At 47.5% G+C, this 27,714-nt stretch overlaps 1 protein-coding gene across 7 annotated transcripts in view; it reads right to left on the reverse strand.

Annotated features, from left to right (window-relative positions):
* Positions 1 to 27,068, reverse strand: part of ABLIM3 (actin binding LIM protein family member 3) — a 107,669-nt gene extending 80,601 nt beyond the window's left edge. For all 7 annotated transcript variants that reach the window (XM_034656911.1, XM_034656910.1, XM_034656909.1 and 4 more), the window contains exons 1-2: positions 26,913 to 27,068; positions 26,451 to 26,550 (exon numbers count right to left, since the gene is read on the reverse strand). In XM_034656911.1, the coding sequence (XP_034512802.1) occupies positions 26,451 to 26,463 (13 nt within the window). In that variant the 5' untranslated portion in view covers positions 26,464 to 26,550; positions 26,913 to 27,068. The remainder of the gene's footprint in view (positions 1 to 26,450; positions 26,551 to 26,912) is intronic.
* Positions 27,069 to 27,714: the final 646 nt, after the last annotated feature.

Genomic DNA, 27,714 nt, shown 5'->3' on the forward strand with positions numbered 1-27,714 from the left:
GGAGCCTGGCTCACCTAAAGGAGAAGCTGCTGGGCCCCAGGGGGTTGTTGTCCTGCAAAAACATGTTCAGGTTCCCAAAAGGCTTATCTGTGGGGGTATATTCTGCCTGTGGGCCACCGGGTTGCGATGCGTGCACCCAGCCAGATAGATGACCACAAAGTCACCTCCAGTCACCATCTGAGAAATCACATGCTCACCGCATGCCTGTGGGATGTGCAAGGACAGAATATTCCTAAAATGAGGTCTTGAAGAGCCCCAGGCTGGATAAAGGTGCACCCTATAAGCCTGTCACTCTCAAGGTCTCTGCGACATTACTCAGGGACAGGCAAAGGTTTCCTTTTTTTTTTTTTTTTTTTGACCATGAGCTGCTAGACCAAATTAATTTTGCAAAATGACCCAGGACACAAATATGTGAAACAAAGGTTCACGAACAAAACTTATTTTTAGTACACGTGGTATGTCCTGCTATTTTATCTTTCTCTATTTCCTTCCAATACCTCATGCCATTTCATTAAAAATGTTGTCCGCAACCCAATAATATGTGTAAGATCAGAAGTGAAAAGAATGATAAAGATCATTCTAGGTTTGCACTGTCCCATATGATAATCATTCTTTTTTTTTTTTTTTTAAAGATTTTATTTATTTATTTGACAGAGATAGAGACAGCTAGCGAGAGAGGGAACACAAGCAGGGGGAGTGGGAGAGGAAGAAGCAGGCTCATAGCGGAAGAGCCTGACGTGGGGCTCGATCCCAGAACGCCGGGATCACGCCCTGAGCTGAAGGCAGACGCTTAACCGCTCTGCCACCCAGGCGCCCCATATGATAATCATTCTTTACATGTGGCTATTCAAATTAAAATTAAGTAAAATAAAAAATCCCATTTCTCAGTCACACTAGCCACATTTGAAGTACTAAATGGCCAGCACGTGGCCTGTGGCATTTGTATTGGATCGCACAGAAACAGAATATTTTCACTGGTGCACAAAGTTCTATTGGACATCCTCATCTTACAACAAGCCTCACAGTTTTGCCAATGAGGAGACCAAGGCCCATGGGCCTTCAGAGAGATGCATCTGAAATGTGGACAAAAAGGTTGGGGACGAATGGATGTAGCCTCATAGATGTCTGCCAGTGTCACAAGAGGAATTAGGATGGAGTGGTCCCTTGCACATTTATCCTCACTATAGGACCCACAACTCAAAGGCCACATCCTGCCGTCCACACCCAAGGTGGTAGATCAGAACCTTAACACTCACAGCAACACAGCAGCAAATTTTCATTGCTATACAAGAAATTCATGGAGTAGCTTCTGTGAGCTGGAGAGAGAACAGGTTACGGAACCTGTCAAATCTGGGTTCAAATCCAGACTTGCTCTTGCAGGCGGTATAAGATTAAGCTGAGTGCCATGTCACTGTGCCTTAGCTTCCTGATCCGTGAAATGGGAATAATATATTTGCCTTTCAGAATTTCTGAGTGGAGCAGAAGTGGTGTACACAGGCGCCTTTCTTTTCTTTTTTAAAATATTGTATTTTTTCATTTGAGAAAAACAGAGCGCAAGCAGGCAGAGAGGGAAAGGGAGACGCAGACTCCCCGCTGAGCACAGAGCCCGATGCAGGGCTTGATCCCAGGATGCTGGGAGGCAGCTGAGCTGAAGGCAGATGCTTAACTGACTGAGCCACCCAGGCGCCCCAACACAGTGCCTTCCTTCATGGAAGTGCTTGTTGCCCCATCATCTGGAACTTTGCAAGTACTGAGCCAAAGCCTGCTGTAATGATGATCGTGATAATAGTAGTAGCAGTAATGATACCAAAACGAAGCTCAGTATTGCGGAGATGTAAATCTAAAGTAAATACATCTCCCACTCCAAAGGAAATTCCAGGATGGAGTAGGGAAGATTTTTTTTAATTGTATCTTTAAAGCTACACCCAGTCCCTGGGACTAGTAAGCACTCCATTCATACTTGCCAAAGGAATGAAGAATTCAACTGTGTCCCTAAATGCTCCAGCCTCAGGTAGATTTTGGTAAGAGAATCAGAGAGGTCCAAAAATGGAGTGCTAACATTCTTATGAATTCTTTCTTTAAAAAAAAAGAAAGATTTGTTCATTTGAGAGAAAGAGAGAGAAAACACCAGCAGGGGGAGGGGCAAATGGAGAAGGAGAGAAAATCCTCAAGCAGACTCCCCACTAAGCGCAGTGCCCAAGGTGGGGCTCCATCCTAGGACCCTGCGATCATGACCTGAGTGGAAGTCAAGAGTCCCTGCCTCAACCCACCAAGCCACCCAGGTGTGCTGCGAATTATTTCCTATGGAAAAGGGGAGGAGAGAGAATGAACACAACCGAAAGCGGCACCATTTTGTATTTCATAATAGGTTGTTGACACATGGTACCTGAGCCGAAGAAGTTAAGACAGGATAAGTAACCAAGAAAAGAGACAGAATAAAAAGACTATCTGACAGGAGGAAAGATGAAGAATACACTTCCTTTTGAGATAAAAGATTTTATAAAAACAAAGATCCACCCCCCCCCCCAAATCAACGGGCAACAGCTGCTTTTTGTCTTCAGGAAACAAACCATTGTTTGAAGTTGAAGATTGAACCTGTTCAGTCTGGGGGATGAGGGGGAAATGTTTACTTTCTGTGTGTATCAGCAAGTAGTTCTCAATTACCACTTGGCCCATGCAGAATGCCCTGCAAACAGCTTTTTCCATCCATAAACGTGGTGGACATCTGTTGTTTTGCCTGCTCAGCATCTGCTCAGCTTCTGGCAACACAACCTCTTTTTCCCGTGGGGAACCCGCTCCGCGGAGTTCGGGTGGGCTGACCCTCTTCCAACACAGGGTCGGAAAGTAGCCCGGGCCTGACCAATCAGAGGACCCCAGTTCTCTTCCACATGATTGCCAGGCACGTGACCATGGCATCTCTGGGGTTTTTCTACAGGCACTCTTGGAGGAGCCATCTGGGCGGCTAAGATGGGAGGAGGTGGTCTGGGGCTCCTGCTGCCTTCTTGCCCGCCCCCTCCCCCCCACGTTGGGAGAGCCTACTAGAGATGGAAGAAGAATGAACAGGTTCCTGAATCCATCACTTGAGTCTGTGCATCCAGATGGGCCTGACGCCACTGGGACTTCTGAACTTCCCAATTATATGAACCAATATAGCACAGTCCCTTTCTAAAAAAATATGTGAGTTAGCTTGAGTTGCAGTTTTGTCACTTGCAGTCAACTACTTTATGTCTTAATTAATCACAGTTTTCCCTCTAAATCGTAATCTGCTATCAATTTAAGTCAAACACATTCCAGGACCATTTCATGCTGGACCTCACGGATCTAACAGGACTCACAGCATCTAGCTGAGGACACAAGGACGGATGAGGTGGGTGAGGTCCCTGTTGTCACATGACACACTCCGGCAGGGAAAATAGTGGGCAAAGTGCTCCAAGAGAGGAAGTGGAGTCTGTTCCCGGCTCAACAGCCATTCATCTCTTTGTCTGCTAACAGAACTTTTCTCTCCTGGAGGAAACCTCCTTTTATTTGTCCTCCCCGGAGTAGCTACGTCTTTGGGTCTTTACCTGGGGAGGGAATCTTTTATTTATTTATTTATTTTTTAAATTTTTTTACAGAGAGAATTTATTTACCTCTTAAACTTACAAACACATTAAAAAATTTTAAATAGGAACAATGCCTATAATTACTTGAATTAGGAGACTCGTTATTTTAAAGTTATTGTTTCTTCCAAATTAATTTATAAATTAATTTAATTCCAACCTGAATAGTAACATGATTTTTTGTTTTACATTTACGTTGTTTCTTTTTTTTTTTTAGTGTTTTTTTTTATTATATTATGTTAGTCACCATACAGTACATCCCTGGTTTCTGATGCAAGGTTCGATGATTCATTAGTTGCGTATAACACCCAGTGCACCATTCAATATGTGCTCTCCTTACTACCCATCACCAGTCTATCCCATTCCCCCACCCCCCTCCCCTCTGAAGCCCTCAGTTTTGGGGAGGGAATCTTGATGGGTGAAACTGATTCCTTTGCTAACTGACTGGCTTAGGCAAAGGCAAGTGATATACTCCTGGCCAAGGAGACACAAGGGGAGGGCAGGTGGAAGGGGAAACGGGACACAAGGGGAGGGCAGGTGGAAGGGGAAGGTTTTCTTTGCTCTTTCCAGCCTCTGGAGGTTTTTGTCCACCTCGGACGCCGGAACTGCAGCCCTGCTGCCCACGATGGGTTCTGAGTTGTAAACAATCTGGGTGCTTGAGGATGATGCTGAACCTCTAAACCAACCTGCCTTGGATTTGCCCCTCTTTGACTTTTCTATTCTACGAAGCAGACATGGCTAGGTTCTTGAAGCTGCGTTCAGGTGCGGGCTGTTACTTGTTGCTGCGGGCATTCTGTGGAACCCAGGGTGCCACGCTGTGAAACATCTAAGCAGTCAGGGAAAGTTTCTGGAGCCACTCTGGCGATGAACAAGTTAGCCGAGCAGAGGTGGGGCGAGACGAGGCGGTTGTACACGGGAAGTCAGTGGTGGAAGTGGAATGGGAACACATTTGGTCGTGGTGGTGCTTTCTGCCGTATGAGTGTGTCTCAAAGGGATCAGCTAACCAGCTGCTTCAGAGTCACCTGGGAAGGGGATGTTACAGATTGTCCACATGCAGATTCCTGGGCTTTGCCCCATACCTGTGAATCAGACTTGAAATTTTAAACAAGCTCCTTTGGGAGAGTCTTTTGTTCACGAAAGGCTGAGAACCCTTGGGTTAGTGACTTGAAGACTCACACACTCTGTGGCACCCAGATGAGGATTTTAGAAATCTTGATATCTGATACTAGTGCCTATCAAAGTGTTGTCACAGATGACTTGATGCCAATATCCTTCAGAGCATCACAAAGTATATTTTCTCCGATGTGTTTGCCAGTCTTCACAAATGTTTAACTCATCTGGCAATGAAATAATGTCCTAATACAAGTAGATTAAACATCCATTTAATTTACTCAGCCCCTTTCTTTTCTCAAGTTGTCATTTCTTTTAGGAAGAGCTGTTTCTGCTCTGTTATTAGAGCCACCCCTCATCAGGCAGAGATGAATGGTGGTAGCTGTGTGGGCAGAGACATGAGCAAAGGGGTGTCCTCTCTCTCCAGTGTGTTTTGAGGAATGCCCTTCGAGGTCTCAGAGCCAGCTTATGGTGGTGTCATTTGTCTAAACTAGGGTCAGTTCTTCAACATGATAAACCCTGAAATTCGTGGGTTTGTTGAAACTCTCATAGTCTATCCATTATCAAGGCATATAGGTGGATCCCTTACCGAGCTCCCCACTTCAGCCTTTTCTCTCCATCTCGATAAGCCCTGTCCCAGCCATAAGCATCTCTCACCTAGATAACCTCAGGGACCTTCCTACCACACATCTTTTCTCGATCTCAAAGCAGGGCAATTCCCTGATCCCCCTGACCCTACCCACGGAGGATCCTTTCAGTGTTTTGACATCTTATCTCATGTTTTTGTATTCAACAGCATAGTCAGGGCTAGAACCCAGGGCTTCTGATGCCAAGTCTAGTGTTCATGCTGTGGCAGCAGGATCTGCTGTCCCAGGTAAAAGAGCTGAATTTAGGAGAAGGGACTGGGTGGAATGAAATGGAAATGGGCAGTGCAGGCAGGAGAGTCAAGCGGCCATGTGAGTGGGGTGAGAGCTCACCTACAGGGGATGCAGTCAACCTGACCAGAGCAGCAGACAGAAAAAACACAGTCCATTTGGATCTCATGAGCAGCTACTCAAAGGTCAGGAGCCAACAGATTCCTGCTTAACTTGAGCCAATCTGAACTTGCAACCTAAGTTCTTGCAAATGCAGTCTTAAGGAGGGGATTACAATTTTGCACCCTCGTAGCCCAAAAGCAGCCACAGACAATAGGTAAATGAATGGGCATGGCTGTGTTCCAATAATACTTTATTTACAAAGATAGGCAGTGGGCCAGAACTGACCTTTGAGCCCTTGTGTGCCCAGCCCTGCTGTAGAATCATCCAGCAGAAGTGTGTGTGTCTATGCTCACTGTCCTGATGCCGCCCGTCTTTCAAGGCCAGCTCAGAGGCGCTCTGGCTGGGTATTAGACTGGCTGATTTGAAAGATCCCTCCCCACTGTGAGATTCAAGGATGCTTTGGCCTGATTTTACCTCAAGGATATGGAGGCAGAATCCCCACCTCCAATTCAGGCTATGTTTGGAATGGAAATCATCCTCCAGCAAAATGCCTCCGATCGTAATTGCCAGTTCTGTAACTGAGCATATGTTGGTGGAAGCTTCAATTCCTAGCGAGCCAGTTAAAATTCAAGGAAGGGACAGCTAGCAGATCTTTCGAGTTAGAGTCCAGGCTGTTAATTACTTTTGTAAAAGAAATACATAAACATGCAGATGGCAATTGTAGTAAATATGATCATCTACATATAAATATAAAAATCCAACCCACTCCTCAAGGCCTATCTCATATGCAACATACTTCTAGAACTATTTCCAGATGCTCCCCTCACTCTCCTCTACATATGAGCTCTCTTCTTTTAAAACTCACGGCATGTACTTTTTGTGACTAAGCCGTGGTTCTCAAACTTGAGCCTACATCACAATCCCTAAATGTCTTGTCAAAACAGATTGCTGGGCCCCACCCCCGGGGTGTTCTATTGAATAGGTCTGGGGTGGGGGCTGAGAATTTGCATTTCTAACAAGATGTGACGCTCCTGACACCGATGTGGGGAGAGCCACGGACCCAGACCATTTTGTACCCTATAACGGTGTCACTTTTGCACTTGCTTTACTCCCCTAGCAGATTTTAAATTACTTGAGGAGAAATGCTACAGTCTGGAGGATTCTTGTGGGTCCTGGACAAACATTTAGAGGCACCCATGGGATGAGATGAGGTGGTTACGTTTCTGGTCAGGAGGAACTTGACAGCTGTTTCCTACAACAGGTATTTCTTGGACCCGCAAAGAAGGCAAATGCAACAGACCTGCTCTCAAGAAGTAACCAGTAGCCAGTACAGGAAATTTCTGTGGCTAAACCACGCCGTAATAGAAATCACAACATGGTCAAGTTCAACATTCTGGTGGAAGACCAAAACCCAAATGAAATCCATCAAACGGTTATACAACTTTTCCTATACACAATGTGGTTACTGGGTGTGTGTGTTGGGGGGGGCGGAGTGAGGTGAAAAATGACAAATAACAGAAATACTAAAGTTTATCTCAATACCCTTTATAAGGAATCCAAAAATAAAAGTACGTTGGGAGTCAGAATGTAGCTGTATTTGAAGTCGGGACTTTAAAGAGGTGATGAAGTTACAGTGAAGACAGCAGGGTGAGCTCTGATCTAATATGACTGACGTCCTTGTGAGAAGAAGAGATCAGGACACAAGCAGGCCCAAGGGAAGACCGAGTGAAGACACAGGAGGAGACGGCCATCTGCAAGCCAAGGAGAGAGGCCTCAGAGGAAGCCAACCTTGATGACCCCTTGATCTCAGTCTTCTAGCCTCCAGAACTATTTCTCTTGTGGCATTTTGTTATGGTAGCCCTCGCAAATTGATACAGGCTCCAAAGCAGTATTTTAGGTAGTATAAAGGGTGTAAAAGCTGCCAGGGAATCACGACTATGTAATGCCCTGGGAGGAGAAGACGCCCTGCTCTGTCTGAGCTGGAACATCTCTGGCCTGGAGGATCCCAGTAGGTCCGGACTGGACCTTTCCTCCACTCACTCTCCACACAGGAGCCACAGCGATGCTTTCAAAATGCAAATCTGACGATGCTTAACCTTGACTCCCATCACTGCCAATGGCATTTAACACCATTCAGTGGCTTCACTTGGCTGTTGGGATAAAGCCAGACTCCTCGCCATGGTCTGCAAGTCTCTGCGTGGCCCGGTCCCCGCCAGCTTCGCCACCTCATCTCAGACCCCCGTCCCCCTCCGGCAGCACGTGACAGCCTCCCTTTCCTCAAATGCATCCTGCTCTCTCTTAACACCAGAGAGTCCCAGTCGGAAACAGACACGTCAGAGGTGCTCCCACGTTCGGACGGGAGACGCGTCCTGGAAAATGCGTCTCGAGGCAGATGGCTTCCAGCAGGAAGAAGTCCTGACTGCTCTTGCCCCACTGCCTTCGTCAGGCTAGTCACCTAGCAGAAATTGTCCAAAGAGCAGCTGAAATGTGTCAGAGCTTTGAGCAAAGGTGCAGTAGAAGGTGAGGCCTACTGAGTTGGACACAGGATGTCCTTCTCTAACTAGACACGAGTGTCAACAGGCACCACTCGCCTGGGAATTGTAAAAGGAGCTGAAGGGTGAAATTCTGGGCCTGTTGGCCAAAACAAGTCACCTGCTTTCACGGGCCTGATGAAAGGGTTCTTTCTTTTTGGTCTGGCTTGCCCACTGCCCTTCTAGACCTAAAGAGAAGAGCAAAGCCTCTACCCCGTGCTCACTGTCCTACGTCCTCTTTTTATCATTGCTTAATTATAGAGACCGTGCTTTCTGAATGAGAGACTGAAACACACGGTTGGACGCACGGTCTAACAATGGGATGAAATATTTAAAATGAGGACAATTGTACATAAGGACACTAGACCCACAATGGGCTCTTTTTACCCTGCCCCATTTACCTATAACCCAAATAAAGCTTGATTTGCCTTGTGCTCAACTGCTGTGCAGAATTGCATTAAATTTTAATGATGAAAAGAAACACGACCAGCAACGAAAAGTAACAATAATAATAATAAAAAAAGCCAAATATATGCTGGCTTCTCTTGCAAAGCCTTTCCAAGGGAAGAAGCTAGGAAAACAGGCTAACCCAAAAGCTTTCTCATTCATTGTTTCATTTGATTGTCACCCAACACGGAAGTCAGGAGAGCTGAGGGTCATGTTGCCTGTTTTATGGATGAAAAACTTGAGGCTTAGGGAACTGGAAAGATGTACCTGGACTTCTGCACATGCCTTCTGACCCTAGTTCAGTGAGGTTTCTTTTCTACACTTGCATGCATGTGAGTGCACACACACACACACACACACACACACACTTGCATACATACCACTAGACTTTCTTTCCACCATTCTGCATCCTAAAATACTGTTTTTTATTTCCTGGCACTAATGTCAGCAAAAATGATGATTGCCAATATAAGTTCAAGAAATCCTAAGAGATTCATTAACATTTGGTTTTCAAATCCCAGTTAAATGTGTTGCTCAGACAAGAAGGAACAAACATTGATGATACATACAAGCATTTTCACTCTCTCAGCCTCTCTAAGCTAGATTAATGCTTTAAGAAAAAAAAAATCCTACCAGACTACCTCTTTTCTAGCCAACAAGTCATTCTGTCCCCAGTCAACTCCAGGAACCCTGGTACAATAATTAACATGTGGGCCAGAGGCCCAAACTCATTGGCACAGGATGGATTCTCAGATGAGAAACAGAGAAGTCCCAAATCCCATTCACATAAAGGGCTTATTGACATTGTCTGTTGAAAAGTATACAGATTTCAAGGGACCTAGGCAGAGAGAAAGCAGAATTTTGGCTATGGAGGAAGTGGGTGGGGGGCAAAGGGAGATTTCTCCACTATTTCAAAATCCCTACATTTTCACCAGAGGATTCTCTAAGTTCATACACTCAGGTGGACTTTGCAACTGGCTAAGGAACATTTCCCCATAGCACTGATGTCACAGAAGCCAAAATAATCCGGGCCAGCCAACACATTCCAGTTGTAAAACAGAAGGTTTCAGAGAGTTCCCACAGGCAGGTTAGCTATGTGTGATACTCGGGTGCCGTAGGCTTGGGGGGCGGCCCACTCAACCTGGGGCTCACTCCAGGAAGAGAGATGGCCTCAGTAATGGCAATGGCATTCAGATCCAGAAAACTGAAAAAAGACAGTGGTTTGATTATTAGAGGGAGAGAGAGAGGAGGGGATTAGGGCTAAAAGTCCCCATGACAAGCCAGAGGTCTGAAAAGCGCCAAAGAAGAAGATGGACACAGGCATTCATTCAATTTTTTCCTGGTCCCTGTGCTGAGTGTGGGATGCGGAGGGCCCTGGAGTTGGAGGACAATTCTTGCATGGTAGATCCTTAGCCTGTTCATGCTTCAGATTCTTCTCAAACCTCCAGGTTGAGAACCCTGGGTTGTGGCCCAACAGAGGGACTATAAGCATCACTATGAGGAGAGGCTGTCTCCACCTTCCTAAGGACAACATGTCCTAAGGTTTCCTTGGGTCCTTCGACACAGAAAGCTTTTCCCATGCGAGCACACTACAATGACACTAGCATTACCCTGGTGTCACTTTCCTGGCACCTGTCAAGCCCTAGGGAAGACCTGGCTCCAAGTCCCAAGTCAGCACAAACAGATTTTAAAGTCCACGCACTACAGCTCATGTTTGTTGGTATAGTTATGTATTTGGCAATAAGTTTGGGTCATTTCCTGTGGACCAGGTAATTTCTATGTGCTAAGGACTTGGGATGCACCGGCGAATAAAACGATCATGTTTCCTATTCTTTGGGAGTTCACAAATTCCCAAAGTTTGTATGGGAAAGGTATGGGAAAGTCTGTATGGGAAAGATACATGGTAAGTCAATAAACAAATAAATAACTACAAAGTAGGACAAGTAGAATGAAGGAAATGAGTAAGGGGTGGGGACACATAATACATTTCAGCTGATGCCGAAAGAATTTGAGGAAGCCAGCCATGGAAGTCCAGGGAGAAGAACCATGTGGGTGGAGAAACAGCATGTGCAAAGGTCCAGAGGTTGGAAAGCACATGGCAAGTTCAAGGGGGCCAGTGTAGCTGGAACATCAGGGCCAGGGAGAGGGCTACACAAAATAACTTGGAGAGAAGGCTCTTACAATACACAATTAAAAGCTTTCCAAGCACTTTCCCAGATGTTATTATAGTTAAAAGACTGATAGGATGGGTCCATTGGATTGATGACGATGCTAGCAGATATCACAGAGTTAGTGCGAGAGCTGAGATTTGGAGTCAATTCTTCTGTTCCTAAGCTTAGGAATCTTTTAATAGGTCTCTCTCTCTCTCTCTCTACTTGTACATATAAGTCATATTTATATAATTATTACATATTTATATATAATATGTATTACATACCTATATTTTTATATACTTATACCTATTATATAATTTATAGACCCACATATTATTTCTTTATATATAATATACAGAATATAAAAGTATATATAAATATATACAAATTGGGTATAAATTATAAATAATGAAAAACGTCGATCTTAAAAACAATGAGTTTTGACAAATGTATAAACCCATGTAAACAGCATCTCAATCAAGCAGGGTAGTTTCCATCACCCCTGATCATTTGCTGCAACCTTTTGCAATCAATCACTCTTTCCCCAACCAGAGGCAAACTCTATTATAATTTCCACCCACATAGATTAGTTTTGCCTGTTCTTGAACTTCACATAATGGAATTAAACAGCATGTGCCCTTCTAGGTCTGGCTACCTTTACTCAGCTTTTGAGTAACGCCTTTGAGATTCGTTCGCGCTATGGCATGTATCACCAGTTGGTGAGTTGTGTTCCACTGTGTAAAATGCAACATGATTTGTTTATCTATTTGTCTGTAGATGAGCATTTGGGTGTTTTCAGCTTTGGAATATTACGACTCAAGCTGCCAGGAACATTCCTGCACAAATCTTTCTGCAGACGCGTGTTTTCGTCTCTCACCTGGTTAAATCCCTAGGAGTGGGGGAGCTGGATCACAGGCAGGCGTAGGTTCGGTTTTTATGAAAGTCACACTTTTCCCCAGTTGTATCAGTTTATATTCCCACCAACGACGTATGAGGAGTTTTAGCCATTTTAGTGGGTGCAAATTGGTGGCTTTAATTTGCAATTCCCTGATGAGTAATGATGTTGAACGTGTTTTGTGTGCTGACTGACCATTTGTATATGCTCTTTTGGGAAGAGTCTGTTAGAATTTCTTGCCCATTTTTGCTTTTAGTGCTCTAAGAAGTTATTGCCTACCTCAAGGTCATAAGATATTCTCCTATATTTTCTTCTAGAAGCTCTATAGTTTTAGAGTTCAGCTTATTAGGTTTCTGATCTCAATTTTTCTGTGCTGACTAGTGATGAACAAATTTGTCAAACACGAGGACTTCTTTATTTTTATTTTATTTAAAAAAATTTTTTTAAAGATTTTATTTATTTATTTGTGAGAGAAGAGAGAGAGAGCTTGTGTGAGCATGGGGGAGGGGCAAAGGGAGAGGGAGAAGCAGACCCGCCCTGCTGAGCAGGGACCCGGATGAGGATGCGGGTGCGATGCTGGGCTTGATCACAGGACCCTGGGATCATGACCTGAGCCTAAGGCAGACGCTCAACCAACTGAGCCACCCAGGGGCCCCTCCTTTATTTTTATTTTAGTTTTTACTTTTTATCGTGGCACACCTTGCATAAAGGGCACAAACGTTAGGTGTAAAACTCAAAAGTTTTGCACATATGTATACATTCATGGAGTCACATTCAGATCATTTGAGGACTTGTTTTTAATGTCAAAAATATTCGCTAGCCTCTCTATATTAGTCTAACAGTTAAGTGATAGTTATGGTAGCTTTTTGCCATATTGAAGTTTCTCAAACACATGCATTTGACAGAATCCTGTGCATTAGAGGCTTGGGGCACACAAGGATTTATAAGCTTCAGCAATAATTCTCTGGCTCCCCAATGATCTGTGGCATGCAGGTGGGGAGCAAATATACTATACACCCTACTGACATATGGCTCCTGTCTCAAGGAGCTAATAATCTAAGAAGAGTGCTAGGAAATGCACATAAATAAACCATGTTGACCTATAGCAAATGACCTATAACCATAAGAACATTTTAAATCAAGGGCCAGGGACTTCAGAAGAGGGAATAAAATCACTTCAGGAGTGGATGAGAGGAAGCTGGAATGGAAAAGTCTTCTAGCTTAAAGATGACTAGGATTTTGACAAAAAGAAGTGCCTTAGTTAGGATCCTTTCTGTTGTAATTTACAGAAACCCAACTGAAATGTTTAAGCAAAAAAAATGAATGTGTTGGTTCTTATAACTGGGAGGTCTGGGGGGTGGAGAATGGTAGGTAATCTCTGGCTTCAGGTCTGGCTGGATTCGGGGTTTACTCTATGGTCAGAGCTCTTTCTTTAGTTTTCAGGCAGCTTCCTCCTCTCACTTATTGGACAATAACAGCCACTGGAATCCCTAGACCCTCCCAGAATCTCCTCAGCCTAGCAATCTCAATGAAATGAATACTTCCCCTTCCCAATATCTCCCTATTTCACTTCAAGGAATACTCTGATTGGCTTCTCTTCTGTCTAATATCCACTCATGAACAAATCCTTGTGGCCAAGGTAGATAGGAAACTCTAATCGGTCCGTCTAGGTCATGTGCCGTCATGGGGTGGAGACGCAGAACACCACACCTGCCAACCTCTTAGTACTACATGGAATCAGTGGGAAAGAATCAGAGGAAGGGATGATGACTGAACAGACACTTGGCTGCTGTATTTCATTACAAGGGAACGTGGGCTCTGAGTAGGAAATGTGAACGGGAAGCAAAGCAGGAGACTCTGCTGTAGACATGGAGCACGGGCGTGGACTGTGGCCCTGGGTGTCTTTCCCCAGGATCATGCTCTGCAGCCCAAGAGCTGTCTACTGAGTGGATCCCAGGGCAGCCCGTGCAGCCTGACATTTAGTGGCCCCGTGGGGAGAGGGTGAATTATGGGGTGTGCTGTATATGAAAGTAGCATGAAGACCAGAGACGGCTTCGTACAGGCCTTTCTGTGTCTGTCTTTCCAGTGCATCTTGTCTACCATATTCAAAGTAAATTCCTCTTGTAGTTCCAAGAATGAACTAACTAGGGATTAGGCATTTCTGTGTCGTCATTTCAGAGTGTAATGTCAAAGCTGGACGAGGTCGTGGAGGTCATGTAGCATAGGGGTCAGCAAACTCTGGCTCGTGGATCAAATCACTCTCCATTTTTTTGTAAATAAATTTTGACTGAGCTGAAGCCTCGTCCATTTGGTCACACGCTGTCTGGGGCTGCCTTTATCTTGCAGAGACCATAGGGCCTACAAAGCCCCAAATCTTCACTACCTAGTAAAAGTGTGTCAATCCCTGGTCTAGCAGGACATGCTCCCTACTCAATTAGGATTTTCCTCTACAACATTAATTTTATTTCTGACTCACACCTAAGATCAAAAGAGACAATTCACAGGCAGTTCAGAATGTAGTCTGACATATAATAAAGCGCTCCTTAAATGTCAGCCAAACACAGTCCTGGGTTATCAATATATACCTCTGTTCCCCTTTGCCAGTGGAATGACCAAGAGGTGACTGTATCGTAACAACAGCATGTGCTGATTAATTTCTTATTTAAAGGGAGTTTTCCCAACACATTCAAATACATTTCATTACTCTACTGCTATTAACCATTACTGGGTGTTTTCACGTGCCAGACACTGCGTTAAGCATCATACATCCTTTCCCTCACTCAGCGTTCCCCAATACTCCCATCTTGAGAGGAAAATGCAACTTCGGGGATAAAGCAAGGCACCGAAGCCTGCACAGCTAGTGAGTGGCCGAGCTGGAATTTGAACCCAGGCAGTCTGACTCCACAGCTCAAGTGTGTATCAAATACACTAGGCGGCTTGATTTGGTTAGTAACCTAGTTTTCAAAGTATCAGTTCACAGTCCCAGAAATCAGAATCAGATAACAGGTCCACCTGTGGGTATAAGAACAGTAATGCAGAGCCGCCCTCCCTGCACCCCGCACCTCCTGTCCCCTCCACTCCCGCCATACCGCTGCCCTTAGCCTGCCTCCCTCTGCCCTTGGGCTCTCCCACCCATCAGGTATGTGCTGTCAGGGAGATTGTGTTAAATAATGCCCAGCTCTGGTTGGGTCACTGCCTGGCTCCAAACCTCTCACAGCTTCTCATTGGCCGTAGACTGTAACAAACACCCTCTAGGCTGCCATTTAAAACCTTCTACGATCTGATCCTCCCCAACTGCCCAGCCTTACTTCCTCACTGGCCACCTAGTCATATTCTACGGAGTACAGACCAACTGGGCTTCCTGACATTTCCTGGAATACTCTGTGTTTATTTATTTCATCCTCCATCAAGCCAAGGGCCCAGGATGTAGACGTTGTGCAACGCGGACTGCAGAATCTTGCTGGAGAAGGATTGAGCAAGCCCATCTGGGATGCCCCAACTTTCCCTTATGCTCTGCCTAACACAAGTTTATCCTCTTCTCAGGGTCCTCTCTACAAAGGAGGACCCAGGTCTTCCAAAGGGATTTGGAATTCCTCTTCATACCTTCCCTCTCGACACCCATCATGGCTTCTCCAACAATTCAGTCACACACTCGTGTCCACCCTTTGGCGACACTGGAAGGAGGCAATCCGGGGTCAGACTCTCTGTCCTGTGTATCTCCCATCCCATGGCGCCTGGCCTGCTGCCATACCCAGAGCACGGATTTGTGTCATCATCCCAGTGAATGGGACAGCAGTGCTGGGACATGGAACAGGAGAGTGACCGTAGCCACCAGAACCCACACCTTCCCCCTGTGATTCTCATTAGTGTAAAATGCAGAAAGATGGTAAAAAGGAGGAAGCAGGAAGGAGTGAAAGTAGATCAGGGTCAGATGGACATGGTTTCAAACACCTGCCCTATACTTCCTAGCTCATGTGAGGGTGGCCACGTGACTTCGCCTTTGAACCTCATTTCCCTTTCATGCAAAATAGGGTAATAAATATTCCTCGTTAAATCCATCCGTTCACATATTCACTCAAGGTTTTATGACTTATTTTTTTCTATTAAAGTATAGTTGACACACAATGTTACATCAGTCTCAGGCATGCAACATAGTGATTCAGCAACTCTATACCTTACGCCGTGCTCAGCCCAAGTGTAGCTCCCATCTGTCCCCACACACCGCTATTCCAGTATCCTTGGCCACATTCCCTATGCTGTGCCGTTCACCCCTGTGACCTACTCAATGCATCACTGGAAGCCTGTGCCTCCCACTCTCCCACTCTCCTTCACCCATTTTGCTCATCCCCCAACGCCCTTCCTCTCTGGGAACCACCTGTATATTCCCTGTATCTATGGGACTGTTTCTGCTTTTTTAAATGTTTGTTTTTGTTTTTTTAGATGCCACATATAAATGAAATTATATGGCATTTATCCTTCTCTGTCTGACTTATTTCACTTAGGGTCGCCTACCCTGTAGGTCAATCTACGTTGTTGCAAATGACAAGATCACATTCTTTTTTAGGGCTGAGTAATATTCCATCATAAATATATATGTATATATGACACACCTTTTTTATCCATTCATCTATCAGTGGACATTCAGGCTGCTTCCACATCTTGGCTATTATAATTAATGCTTCAATAAACATAGGGGCTCATGGATCTTTTCAAATTGTGTTTTCATTTTCTTTGGGTAAACACCCAGCAGTGGAATTACTGGATCAAATGGCATTTCTATTTTATCTAATGAGGGACCTGCACACTCTTTTCCGGAGCGGCCGCACCAGTGCACATTCCCCCCAACAGTGCATGGGTGTTCCCTTCTCTCCACATCCTCACCGATACTTGTTCCCTCTTGTCTTTTTGGTACTAGTGTTTTGACGGGTGTGAGGTGACAGCTCATTGTGGTTCTGATTTGCATTTCCCGGGTGATGAGTGACGCTGAGCAGCTCTTCCTCACTACTTATTCAATGTGACATTTGGGGCCAATGACCTGGGCCTTGAGCCTCAGTTTCCTTCCTTGGAAAATGAGGGTACTGTTAGTACCTATCTCCTACAACTCTCATGAGGGTTAAGTGAGTTTATGTCTGCGAAGAGCTTAGTTAGCACTGTGCCTGGTACATGGTAAATGCTCAACAAACGTGAGCCATTCTTAGCCCTCGCCCCTCTGGGTCAAGCACTGTGATGAGTCTGGAGGACCAGGCACTGAACAAAACAGACAAGCTTGTCACACAGTCATCATGCAGCTTACTGTCAAAGGAGAATAAGAGACCGAAATCAAGGAGACACGCTCATGGACAAAGAAATTACTGGCTGTGGAAAGTTCTGTGGAGGATGGCGAGAGCCAACGTAACACAGGGACCTGTCTTAGGTACAGAATACAGGGAAGGCTCAGGGAGGATTGTTGCGAGGATTAACTAAATAATATATGTAAAACATTTGCACTCGGAAAGGCTATAGCTGGGAAAGAACGTCTCTTTATTTAGAGGAGGATAAAAAAGTGATCTGACGCTAAGAAACCTCTGATGGGGGTTGGGCTTCTCTTTGTTCCTGAAATGCTGCCTTCCTAGGCCCCTTCTCCCTACACGTAATGGGTCCAGGCTCTGTCTCTGTCCCTTGAAAGGAGCTTTTTGTTCACTTGAGGTGCCTGCCCCATATAATCCTGGCATCACAGGCAATTCTCCTTCCAGAATAACTCATGCTGACCGTAAAAATATCTAATTTTACGGTTGCCTTAGATCGTCCTTGCACAGGCAGGGTCTGGATCCCTGGGCTGTTTCCCCAGATTTCAAAAAGCAGGAGCAGACCTCGGGCTGCCTCTGCTCCTACATGCTGAGAGCAGCTCGCTGCGGGAAGATTCGCACTCGGTGGAGTGCGCTTCGGGTGCTTAAAATAGATCCACTGTGTCGTTAGACAGACTATCGCAAAGCAGTCGTTTCATTGGCCCTGCTGGTGCTGGTGAGGGCAAGAGATAACAGCCCACGGAGAAAGACCTGCGCTTTGCACAAAATTAAGCAGATGCGAGGAAGGAGGTCTGGAAATGATACAGGCAGAAGAGAGTGGAATTCTGCCAGGAGAGGGGGTGGGGGCCGTTGCAGGAGCACTGGGAGCAACGGGGACTGCCAAATACAGCCTGTCTGGACCCCTTGTCTGGCTGGTGATAAACTTAGAAAGGAAGCTAGAGACTTCTGGGTTGCAGGGCACATGCCAGCAACACTGTGTGAAATCGTCAAGGGATCATCCAAGGTGTGGGGTGGACTCTGGCATCTCCCTCTTGCTCCTTCAATACCCTCTCTCTGCCCTTCTGCCCACCCTTTCCTGGCCATGCTCTGCTTGATTGTCTGCCCCGAATGCCATGCTTCAGACGCAGCCTCGGCAGGGGTCTGTGGAGCGATGCTATGACCTCCTTCTGTCCGTGAGCCTAGAATCGTGTCGCCCAGCAGCCCACATTGCTCCACTGCCTCCTGCTGAACTTGAGATCAACTCATCCCCCCCCCAACCTTTTACTCCGGTGGCCACCATGCCTGGTGTCGTGAACAAAGGGAAGTGATGGGAGCTGAGGAGTCGAAGAGGTCCAGTGGGAGGTTGGAGTGACCAGAGGCGGACACAGACTGAACACAGACACCTGGAAGAGAGGGAAATGTTGACGAGGACTACTTTCGAATGACTAACTTCGGTGACTGTTCCAGCAATCAACTGGGACCGTAGAGTTGAAGTTGTTTTTCTCTTTTTTTCTCTTACAGAGAATGAATTTACTAAATTTTTGGTTGAATTTGAAGTACCTTGGAATGTCCAAGTGGGCAACTTAGCAGATGGTCAGAAAGATGGAGCTAGAGCTCAATAGAGAGCCCTTTATCATAAAGACAGAGAGCAGGCTTTTCACGAACAAACGAATTCATCAAATATCTTTTGAGTACCTACGGTGGGCTAGGCACGGTGCTTTGCTTTCTATGAATTATTTGCCACCCTATTTCTTCTAGAAGAGTGAAGAAAAATCTGCTCTCAACTGCAGAAATTATGTTGGCATTATCCACTTACTCGTACCTTTCTTTCTCAAGCAGGAGAACCTCATACTGACAGAGGAGAAGTCTTGAAGAGCCATATGGGATCAATGCTGTCTGGGGTCAAGTTCAGTGACTACCTTACAGTAATTGCTCCGTAGCTGGGATACACTGACCTTACCGACACAGAACTCATGCTGTTGACTAGTTGTCTCAAATGGACCAGGCCTGCCCCATAGGTCAGAACAATCTCTGGAACAGTTCAGCCTTTCACGGTGCCTTCTTTTGGTCTGGAAAAAGTACCCAGAGCTGGGATTAGTTATCCAGAATAGCATTCCTTTAGTCTGTGCCCCACCCCCTACTACTGGGTTCTCTTGGAAACAAAACTGACCTCTAGGAGACAGGGGCAGGACACGTTTGCCCAACTGTATCGGACAGGATATGACATCACCCTTCTGGGAATGGGTCAGCTGGGGAAATCCTTATTTATGCAGCAGGATTTTGCTCACTTCAAGACGACTTTAATAGCATGGTGATGTTAATCAGTGGCTAACTCTAGACAGAACTTTCTCCAGTAAAAATGAGCAGATATGCTGCAGTTTCTGCAATCCTGGGTGAACACACACTTCTCCATGTTTGATGTTATATTGATTATCTACTAGACTAGGGGTTAAAAATTAAAATGCCTACAGTGGCAAGGGAACATAAAAACACAAAGCTGTCTTTGTGTAATTTGAGAGGACAGGGTGGCAAGCGGGCAGCCTGGAGACCAGTACATGCCCCAAGGAAAGAAGGCAGTCCTATTGCTGTCGTCATGCAGGAAAACAGGGGCCGGGATGCAAGATCTTCCCCCGCTCCCCGCCCCCCTTTTTAAGATTATTTATTAATTTCTTTATTAGGGAGAGAGAGAATATGAACAGGGGGGAAGGGGCAGAAGAAGAGGGAGAAGCAGACTCCCTGCTTAGCAGGGATTCCCAAGGCAGGGCTCCATCCCGGGACTCTGGGATCATGATCTGAGCCTAGGGCAGACGCTTAACCGACTGAGCCACCCAGACACCCCCCTTTTGAAGAGAAGCTAGAAATCCCAATTTTTTAATCTCAATTTCCCAATTTCTCACCATTGGCAAATAATTCAAATTCATTAAAAACCTCATGTAGGGCAAATAAAACATGTCCTATCATGCTCGTCACCAGGTGGCCCATTTTTCAGGGCCCGTGTGACCCACAAAGACAAGAGCCACATCTGTTATATTTACTGCTGTGTCCCTAGCATCATGCCTGGTGCAGAGTTGGTGGTCAGTAAATATTTGTTGAGTGAACAAATGAACAATCCAATTCTTATTCCCCACGTTGGACATTCCCAGGAACGAGGCAGATTGAAAACCAGTACTGATATAAATTCTGTTCCACCGTCGAGATGCTAAGTTGTGCAGAATGACCTGGATGGGGGTGGAGAGGGAGTTGCGTTTTCTGCAGACGGACTGAGTGTGGAATACTAAGCCACCACAGTCCTCCCTGCTGGGGACTTCCTACGTGGGAGCACTACCCTTCAGGTCTTCAAGGAGAGGCTCCATCCCTACTGGTCAGAGGTCAGCATCCTTCACTAGCCCTGGGGAGTGGCTGATATTCAGGGGAAACCAACTCCCAGAAAAATCTTCTTGATGAGTCATTTATGTAACAAACACTGCGTTATGGATTGTATTCATATGTTAGAGTCCTAACCCCAGCTCCCCAGAATGTGACCTTATCTGGAGATACGGTCCTTACAAAGGTAAGCAAGTTACAGTGAGGTCATTAGAATGGGCCCCAATCCAATATGACTGGTGTCCTTATCCAAAGGGGAAATTTGGACACAGAGACACACAGAAGAAGGGGCACAGGTGGAAGACGGCCATCCACAACCAAGGACAGAGGCTGGAACAGATGGTCTCCATGGCTTTCAGAAGGACCCAATCCTGTGGACACCCTGATTTTGGACTTTGAGCCTCCAGAACTGTGAGACAATACACTTCCGTTGTTTAAGCCCCCACCTGTGCTACTATGTTCTGGCAGCTCTAGCAAAGTAATACACACTGTTTTCATTCGTTTTATAAACACTTGCGACAGGCCAGGCAGTGTTTGAAGCAATTCACAACTACTGGCTCACGTATTCTTCGCAATGGCTCTACGAGACAGCCACTATCACGAGCTCCCCTGTGATCAGATGAGGAAGTGAGGTACAGAGAAGGTAAGTGACTTGCTCAAGGACACACTGCAAGTAAAGGGTAAGTTCCAGTCCGTGCCCTTAAGGGCTAAAGCAGAACAATTTAACTTGTGAATTACTCAAAAAGTCAGAGGTGCTTACACACTCCAGGTTGTTTTCTGTTCTTGTACAATGCTATCTGGCCACGGTTGGGGGTCTGCCCGTGGTTGACCATTCACCGCACCAGATGTTATCTCAGCAAGATAAAGCCTTTGCCAGATAGGAAAGCGGGGGTCAGAATTGATATCACTTCCTTTGTTCACTACAAATACTCTTGAAATCACATTGTGATTTTCAGAGATGTGTTATACTCATTTTGGATGGCTTTTTTTTTTAAGATTTTATTTATTTATTTGAGAGCGAGAGATTGAGAGAATGAGTGGCAGGAGGGGCAGAGGGAGAAGCAGACTCCCTGCAGAGCAGGGAGCCCGATGTGGGGCTCAATCCAAGGACCCTGGGATCATGACCTGAACCAAAGGCAGACGCTTAACCAACTAAGCCGCCCAGGCGCCCTCATTTTGGATGGTTTTAAAATTGTTCCTTACGTTCCTCAACCCCGCTCCTAGCCTCCAGGACTCATTTGTCGGCAACTGCTTCATTCATTTGGGAAGCCCGGTTTAAAAAAAAAAATCTCTACCCTTATAAAGTATACAGTCATCTCTATTTTATCTAAACTTTGCAAGTGTAAAATTGCTTTAGAGGGTAGCCTACCAAGTTTGTGTTTGTAATGGACCCTTCTCGTAAAGGACTCTGGGAGTTCCTGACCTGGCAGAGCGAGGTCATCTTGCTCCTCGTGCTGGTATCCTCAGTTCTGAGCTCCCATGCGGCTCCACACCCAGTCGGCTGCCTTCTCTATTCTGCACTGTGCCCTGCGAGGCTGAATGTTATGGGCCCATCAACGCCTTCCTTGCCCTCTGGCCCCTGGTTGGCTTGGGCCAATGGGGAGCACAGTAGGAGATGGGGGAAGGGAGGAGAGGGAGGCCAGACAGTTACCAGCCTTCTAGTACCTGGCCATCCTAGCTTCTTGTTTGTTTCTCTACCCCTTCTCACACACTTAGGAAGACTCCTTCTGTTGAACTCCCTTCAAACTGCCCATGTGTTCCCTGCCAGGACCCTAACTGATAGACTCCTCCCCTTCTTATTTATCCTATAATCCAACTGCTGCGAGGCCACGCAGATTTTATTTTCTAAAAGATTTTTCCCCTGAGTTTTATTCTTACAACCACCAAAATCATGGCCTTCAGACCTTTTCTGAACCAAGATGATTGTCTCTCAGCTAGGATCCTACCTTCCCGTTTTGCCCTTTTCAACGCATGCCCTATACAATACCGGGTTAATAATCTTCCCAAAGGTCTCCTTCAGGAAGCTAGGGCTTTCTTATGAACAGAACCTCGGGCTAGCTTCAACAACAGCAAAGAATGTTCATTTTCAACCAGAGGGTTTGGTTCCTCTGATCCTGTCATTCCAGAACTTTGCTCTATGGCCAATTCAACTTCAGATTCAACTCCATCCCCTGGGACCCGAGGCCAGTGAGCTCACGTGATTTCTCCTCATCCTCAGACAACCCTGCACTTTGGCATTATTGTTCGCATTCTATACGTGATAAAATTCAGGCTCAAAGACGTGAGCTTTCAGGTCCAAGATCACAGAGTACACCACAGATCTTGCATTTGAACTCAGGAATCCGTACCCCCGAGCCCCGGTTCTTACAGCCCCAGAATGGTGTCTGCTTATCTCATGACAAGGGTGATAGGACCCTTCGATGCTCTCTTTAGCAAAACAGCCTACTCCAGAACAGTAACCTTTTGGCATGCCAGTCCACGACAGAGCCCAAGGAAAGGGTTAGAGGACAGGAAGAGCCAATGAAATGAAGGAGGATGGCTCTTGGCACTGTGGTGCATGGTGTGTGTGACCCTCTGCACCCTGGAGGAGGGGTGGCTGCTGAGCTCTGTGCCTACGAAAGCCACCGCTTGCAGGAGCTCTGGGAGCTCAGACCCACGTGAGGAGAATGGCATTTATGGGACACAGCATCGATCCTGGTGCTCGGGGCTTCTGGAGCCTGGGGTAAACTCAATTTCCCCTGGCTTTGGACCAAGGGCTTGGGAACTCCCAGGGCTAACCTGGGAATGGGAGACACGGACAGGGAAAAACCAACGAGCCACTGTTGGCTAACAATTTATTGTTGCCCATTAGATGGCGGTGCCTCTGTGGCTCCAGGGACTGTGTGAACGGGATGGGTCTGGGGTCAGCTCCTTCCTTGCTGCGCGGGTTCGAGAAAGTGGCCAGCGGTCACAGGGATGAGCAAGGGATGACAGACAGGACTCTGAAGGAACAGAGCCAGGGCACCAGGGCAGCATACCTCAGGGGGAACATTCCCTTGGCTGCGGGGCCGGGAGGGCCTTCTGCCTCATCGGTGCCCCCACCCGACTCCCTCATCCCCAGAATCACCCCTTCCTCTCAAGTTCCTGCCCCGCAGTGTACCGCAGCTCAGCCAGATTTTGGAGGAAAGGATTCCAAGGACACTAGAAGCACACTGAGGAGTGGCTGATGGAGCACTCCCCTGGTGTCCCATCCGAGCCACGCGGGTCTCGTTTATGAATAAAGACAATTCGCATCTGTGTACAAAGCATCTTCTCCTGATCCCGCCCAAGCCTCAAAAATCACACTTCAGGTATCCTCGATTTATGACCATGGTGTGACATCTGAGAGGCTGAGGGACCTGCTGGCTGATGACATAGAGTCCACAACAACAACCACCGTGATGACCACAGTGGTGGTGAGAACAGCCTGACCACCGTCGCTGACATGGGGCCAGCTGTGGCCCGGGCACCACACTCTGTATTTGGCATGCTGTGTCCATATTTCTCTCCATTCCACGCGAAGCGCATCCCGTCGCCCCCATTTTGCAGGCGAGACAACCATGCCGAAGACCGCGTGGCTAGCAAGTGAAAGACGAGGACCTGAACCTGGGGCCAGCTGAGCCCGGAGCCCGACTCTATGAGCTCTCACACGCTGCCCCGAGACCTCAGCCCCGAAGTCCCCTTGCCCAGATGAAGTGAGTGTCACTTCATCATCCTCTCGTGCTTTGCCCCCACGTTGGTGGTGCCGTCTGAACCACTGATCAGGAATGGTGACACTGTCAAAACGCAACGCATCCAAATACCTTTCGTAATCCAACAGCTAACTGCGTGGCTTGAAGAAGTTAGTGAACGTTATTAGCTACAAGGTGTCACCCACGAAACTGGAGTAGTAACACCATCTCCCAGGTTGGGGGTGACAACTGGGGAGATCATACAGGTGTGATACCGAGCACAGTGACCGGTGGAGGGTGAGGACCCAACACATGGAAGGGAGAGGAAAACTGAGGAGGACTGTTCCTTAGGTTCAGTTTCAGGCATGAGGATTAAGTAAGAATTTCACACCCCAAAGGGGAGAGCTTTGTGCTTACATCAGGTCCCCTCGAGGACCTCCTGCCACCCCAAGGTCCCTATATCCTTATGACCTTGTCATTGCTTCACTCACGTAAGGTCTGATTTCTCTTCTCTCCATTTGCTGACTCTCAGGGTTGGGGGCAGACTCAGGGATGATGGAGCCCCTCCCCCGAGCCCTGAGCACGAGTGGCCAAAGTGTTCCCTGGGGTAGCCCTTAGAGAAGCACTTCTGCTCATGGGGACCTCAGCGGCTGCCCAGGTCATTCTACTCTGTTTATCTTCCACTACTCCTGGAAAATAAACACACTCTTCCTGCTTAAAAAAAGTATATGAGGCTGGAATAGCATTTTTGTTAGTCCTCATCTTCTGCGGTATTCAACTCTATTGGTTGTTATTTCTTTAAAAAAAAAAAGTAAAAGCTGTTTCCTTCTTTCAGGAATATTCAGTGTTGCTAAAGGGACAAGAGAAAAGGGCAGGGCCAGCTGCTTGTGAACTTATCTCTTAGTTTCTTGAAAAATAGGTGAGCCATCTTTCTCTCCTATCATTCAGTGAGAAAGGGCTCCCATAAAATACATCTTTCCCCTAGAGATAGTGAGAAGTGACAGGCAGCTCACATCTTTACTTCCCTGAAAGCACGCAAAGGCAAACATGTGGCTCACTTAGGTGATCAGGTCTACAGAATTTTGCTCTTTTCTGGAGCCTGGTATGAAGCCAAAGCACCGTTCCTGACTGTCAAAGTCAAGAGGCAAAATTCTTTGGCTGGAAGAGGCAGAGGGAGTTCAGCCACACTTGCTTAGCAGAGCTATGTAACACACAAAGGAAGACAGCAGAGAGATGAGTCATACAAATACATAGTAAATAAATATATTTCACTTCCATCTCCCTGGCTTTTGCTTTGTTTTCCTCCCCTCCATGCCAACAGCCTTGAAATGGAGGGAGGGTGGAGAAACAGTGGCTTTGCTCTGGACACAGCCTCAGAAGGTACTGATTTTTCTGGCCTCGCTGTTCAGCTCTAGCTTTTTAAGAAGAAACTTACAGATTTAGATTCAACCCTTCTCATTTTACAGATCAGCAATCTGGGATCCAGAGAGGAGACTGATGGGAAAGTCGCAGACCCAGGGAACCAAATGTTCTTCGGGTTCTCTGCTTCAACAATCCCACCTGCTACTGGAAGGACCCAGACAAGCTGAGCTGGTGAGGAGGCCGGAGGGGGACCACTTGAACCCAGACCTCCTGTCCAGGGTGGCGGTCACAGTGGGTACCCGTGGTCAAAGGGACTACACTGAAGAGGAACGGCCGGGGCCTCCTTGTATTTCTGCTTGCATTTCTCAGCAGCTCAGGCCCAGCCCCGCAGCAAAATGTCTGGTCCTATCTCTGCAAAGCAGTTGCTGCCTCTGGCATGTTAGCGATCTTGGCCAAGGGGCTTTGTCCCTTTCCTCTCTTCTCAGGATGGCTACACAGCCTGTAGGTGTGTGGACAAATCAGCCCCAGGCCCATGGGGCTGTAGGCCCAGGAGCAGGACATTTCACAATCTCCAGACCCAAAGGTGGCTTCCTGGTGATTTGTTTATCAAACTGCTCGTTCCCAGCCCACTGCCTGCCCACATCCACCCACCACCAGCCCCAGGGCCAGCCTCCCTTGCTCCTCCCAGCTTCAGGACAAGCCAGGCCCTCCATGGCTTTGCAGCTGTGTGCACGGAGGTCTCCTCAGAGCCCCCACAGTCAGACAATGGCCACGTTCGTTAGTGCTTCCTAGGCCTTCCCAGGCATTGCTAGAAGGAGACAAGCAGCCTTCCCGGCAAAGGCAAGTGCTGCTGCCAGTAAAACATGAGCAAGATTCTCATGAAAAGCCGGACCCACATCCCTCTTCTGGGGAGCACGGAGAGGACCAAGAAGGAGTCTGGGGGCCATGTGTCCACCCCGATGCCAGGCTTCCTTCCTCCTTCCAGGCAGCCCCAGCGCAGGCTCCTGCACCTCCCGCCCCCACCCTGTTCCCATGGCAAAGGAGAGGAGGACCCACTTACTGCTCGTGTTCATGGTGATGCCTTTGCACTGGGTCTTTCATTCAATACGGAGGACCCGGTTGCTTTTTAAATCTTGCGATCTTCCGACCTCACTCATCACCTGGGGGGTGAAAAGGCAGTCCAGTGCCAGCTCTGTATCCTCAGGTGCTCTCTCTCCCTCTGCCGTCCCCCTCGGCAGTCTGGGCTGCAGCCACTGGCCTTGAAGGCGAGTGGACTAACAGGCGCAGGTGAGAGCAGGGAGAAGGCGGCGGCGGCGGCGGGAGGACACGCGCGTGGGGTCCCGCGGCCCCTCGGACCCCGGTGCCGGGCAGAAACGGGGCTGGTAGCGCCGGCCCGAGCGCACCCCCGACTACTCCAGCCCCGCGGCTCCGGAGCCCAAAGGGGGTGTGGACCACGGGGAGGCAGGGCGGGGGCAGCGCGTCCCCGCCCGGCCTCGGGAGCAGCCACCGCCCCGGGACCCACCTCTCGGCCAGCGTCGGGAGCCAGAGGCCCCTGCCTGGGCCCCTGCGACCGGCTCATGAATCCTGGTCCTCGTCTGGAGTCTCGAATTCCAAGGCGAGCAAAACGAAATAGGAGAGCTCGACATCCATGATGCGGGCTCGCGGGGTGGCAGCGCGGGGGGCGCGGCCGCTCGCTGCCGCCACCTGCTGGACGCGCCGGCGCGTGGCCAGGCCCCGCCCCGCCGGGCTTCTACCGGGGGGGGGGGTGCTCGAGCGCTGCTTTCCCCTCCCTCAGTGCTGGGGTCTATGGGCTAGACAATGTTAGAAAAATAAAGCCGTCATTGGGGGGGCTGGGAAGAAAGGATGGGCTTTGCAGGAAGACAGTTCTCACTTCCAACTCCGCTTCTAACCAGCTCCCTTGTACTCTGGTCTTGAGCAGGTCACTGCTGTTTCTGCCTCATTTTCTTCATGTGTATAAGGTGGCGGCTGGACCGAGTGGGTGAGACGTTAGAGGTTCCTCCAGCCTCCTCACTTGTGTCCCTTCCTCCCACTTTTCAGATTCATTGGGGACAATTGTTTCTCATCTCCCTACCCNCCCCCCCCGCACCTAGAACACTGCCTGGCGCACAGTAGGTATCAATAAACATTTGTTGATAGAATGCCCCAGGTGTTTTCTGCATCTAATATTGTGTAGCCCTCAGAGTGGAAGGTCTAGGAATCCCCACCCTGAGATACTTCCCCATCTGAGGCAAAGGCAGGTATGTGGCCTCATGACTCAACCTCACTGGTTCACCCAGTTTTCGTACAGCCGACTGACTCTTGCC

This window comes from Ailuropoda melanoleuca, chromosome 3, assembly GCF_002007445.2.
Source record: "Ailuropoda melanoleuca isolate Jingjing chromosome 3, ASM200744v2, whole genome shotgun sequence".
NCBI classification, from domain to species: Eukaryota; Metazoa; Chordata; class Mammalia; order Carnivora; family Ursidae; genus Ailuropoda; species Ailuropoda melanoleuca.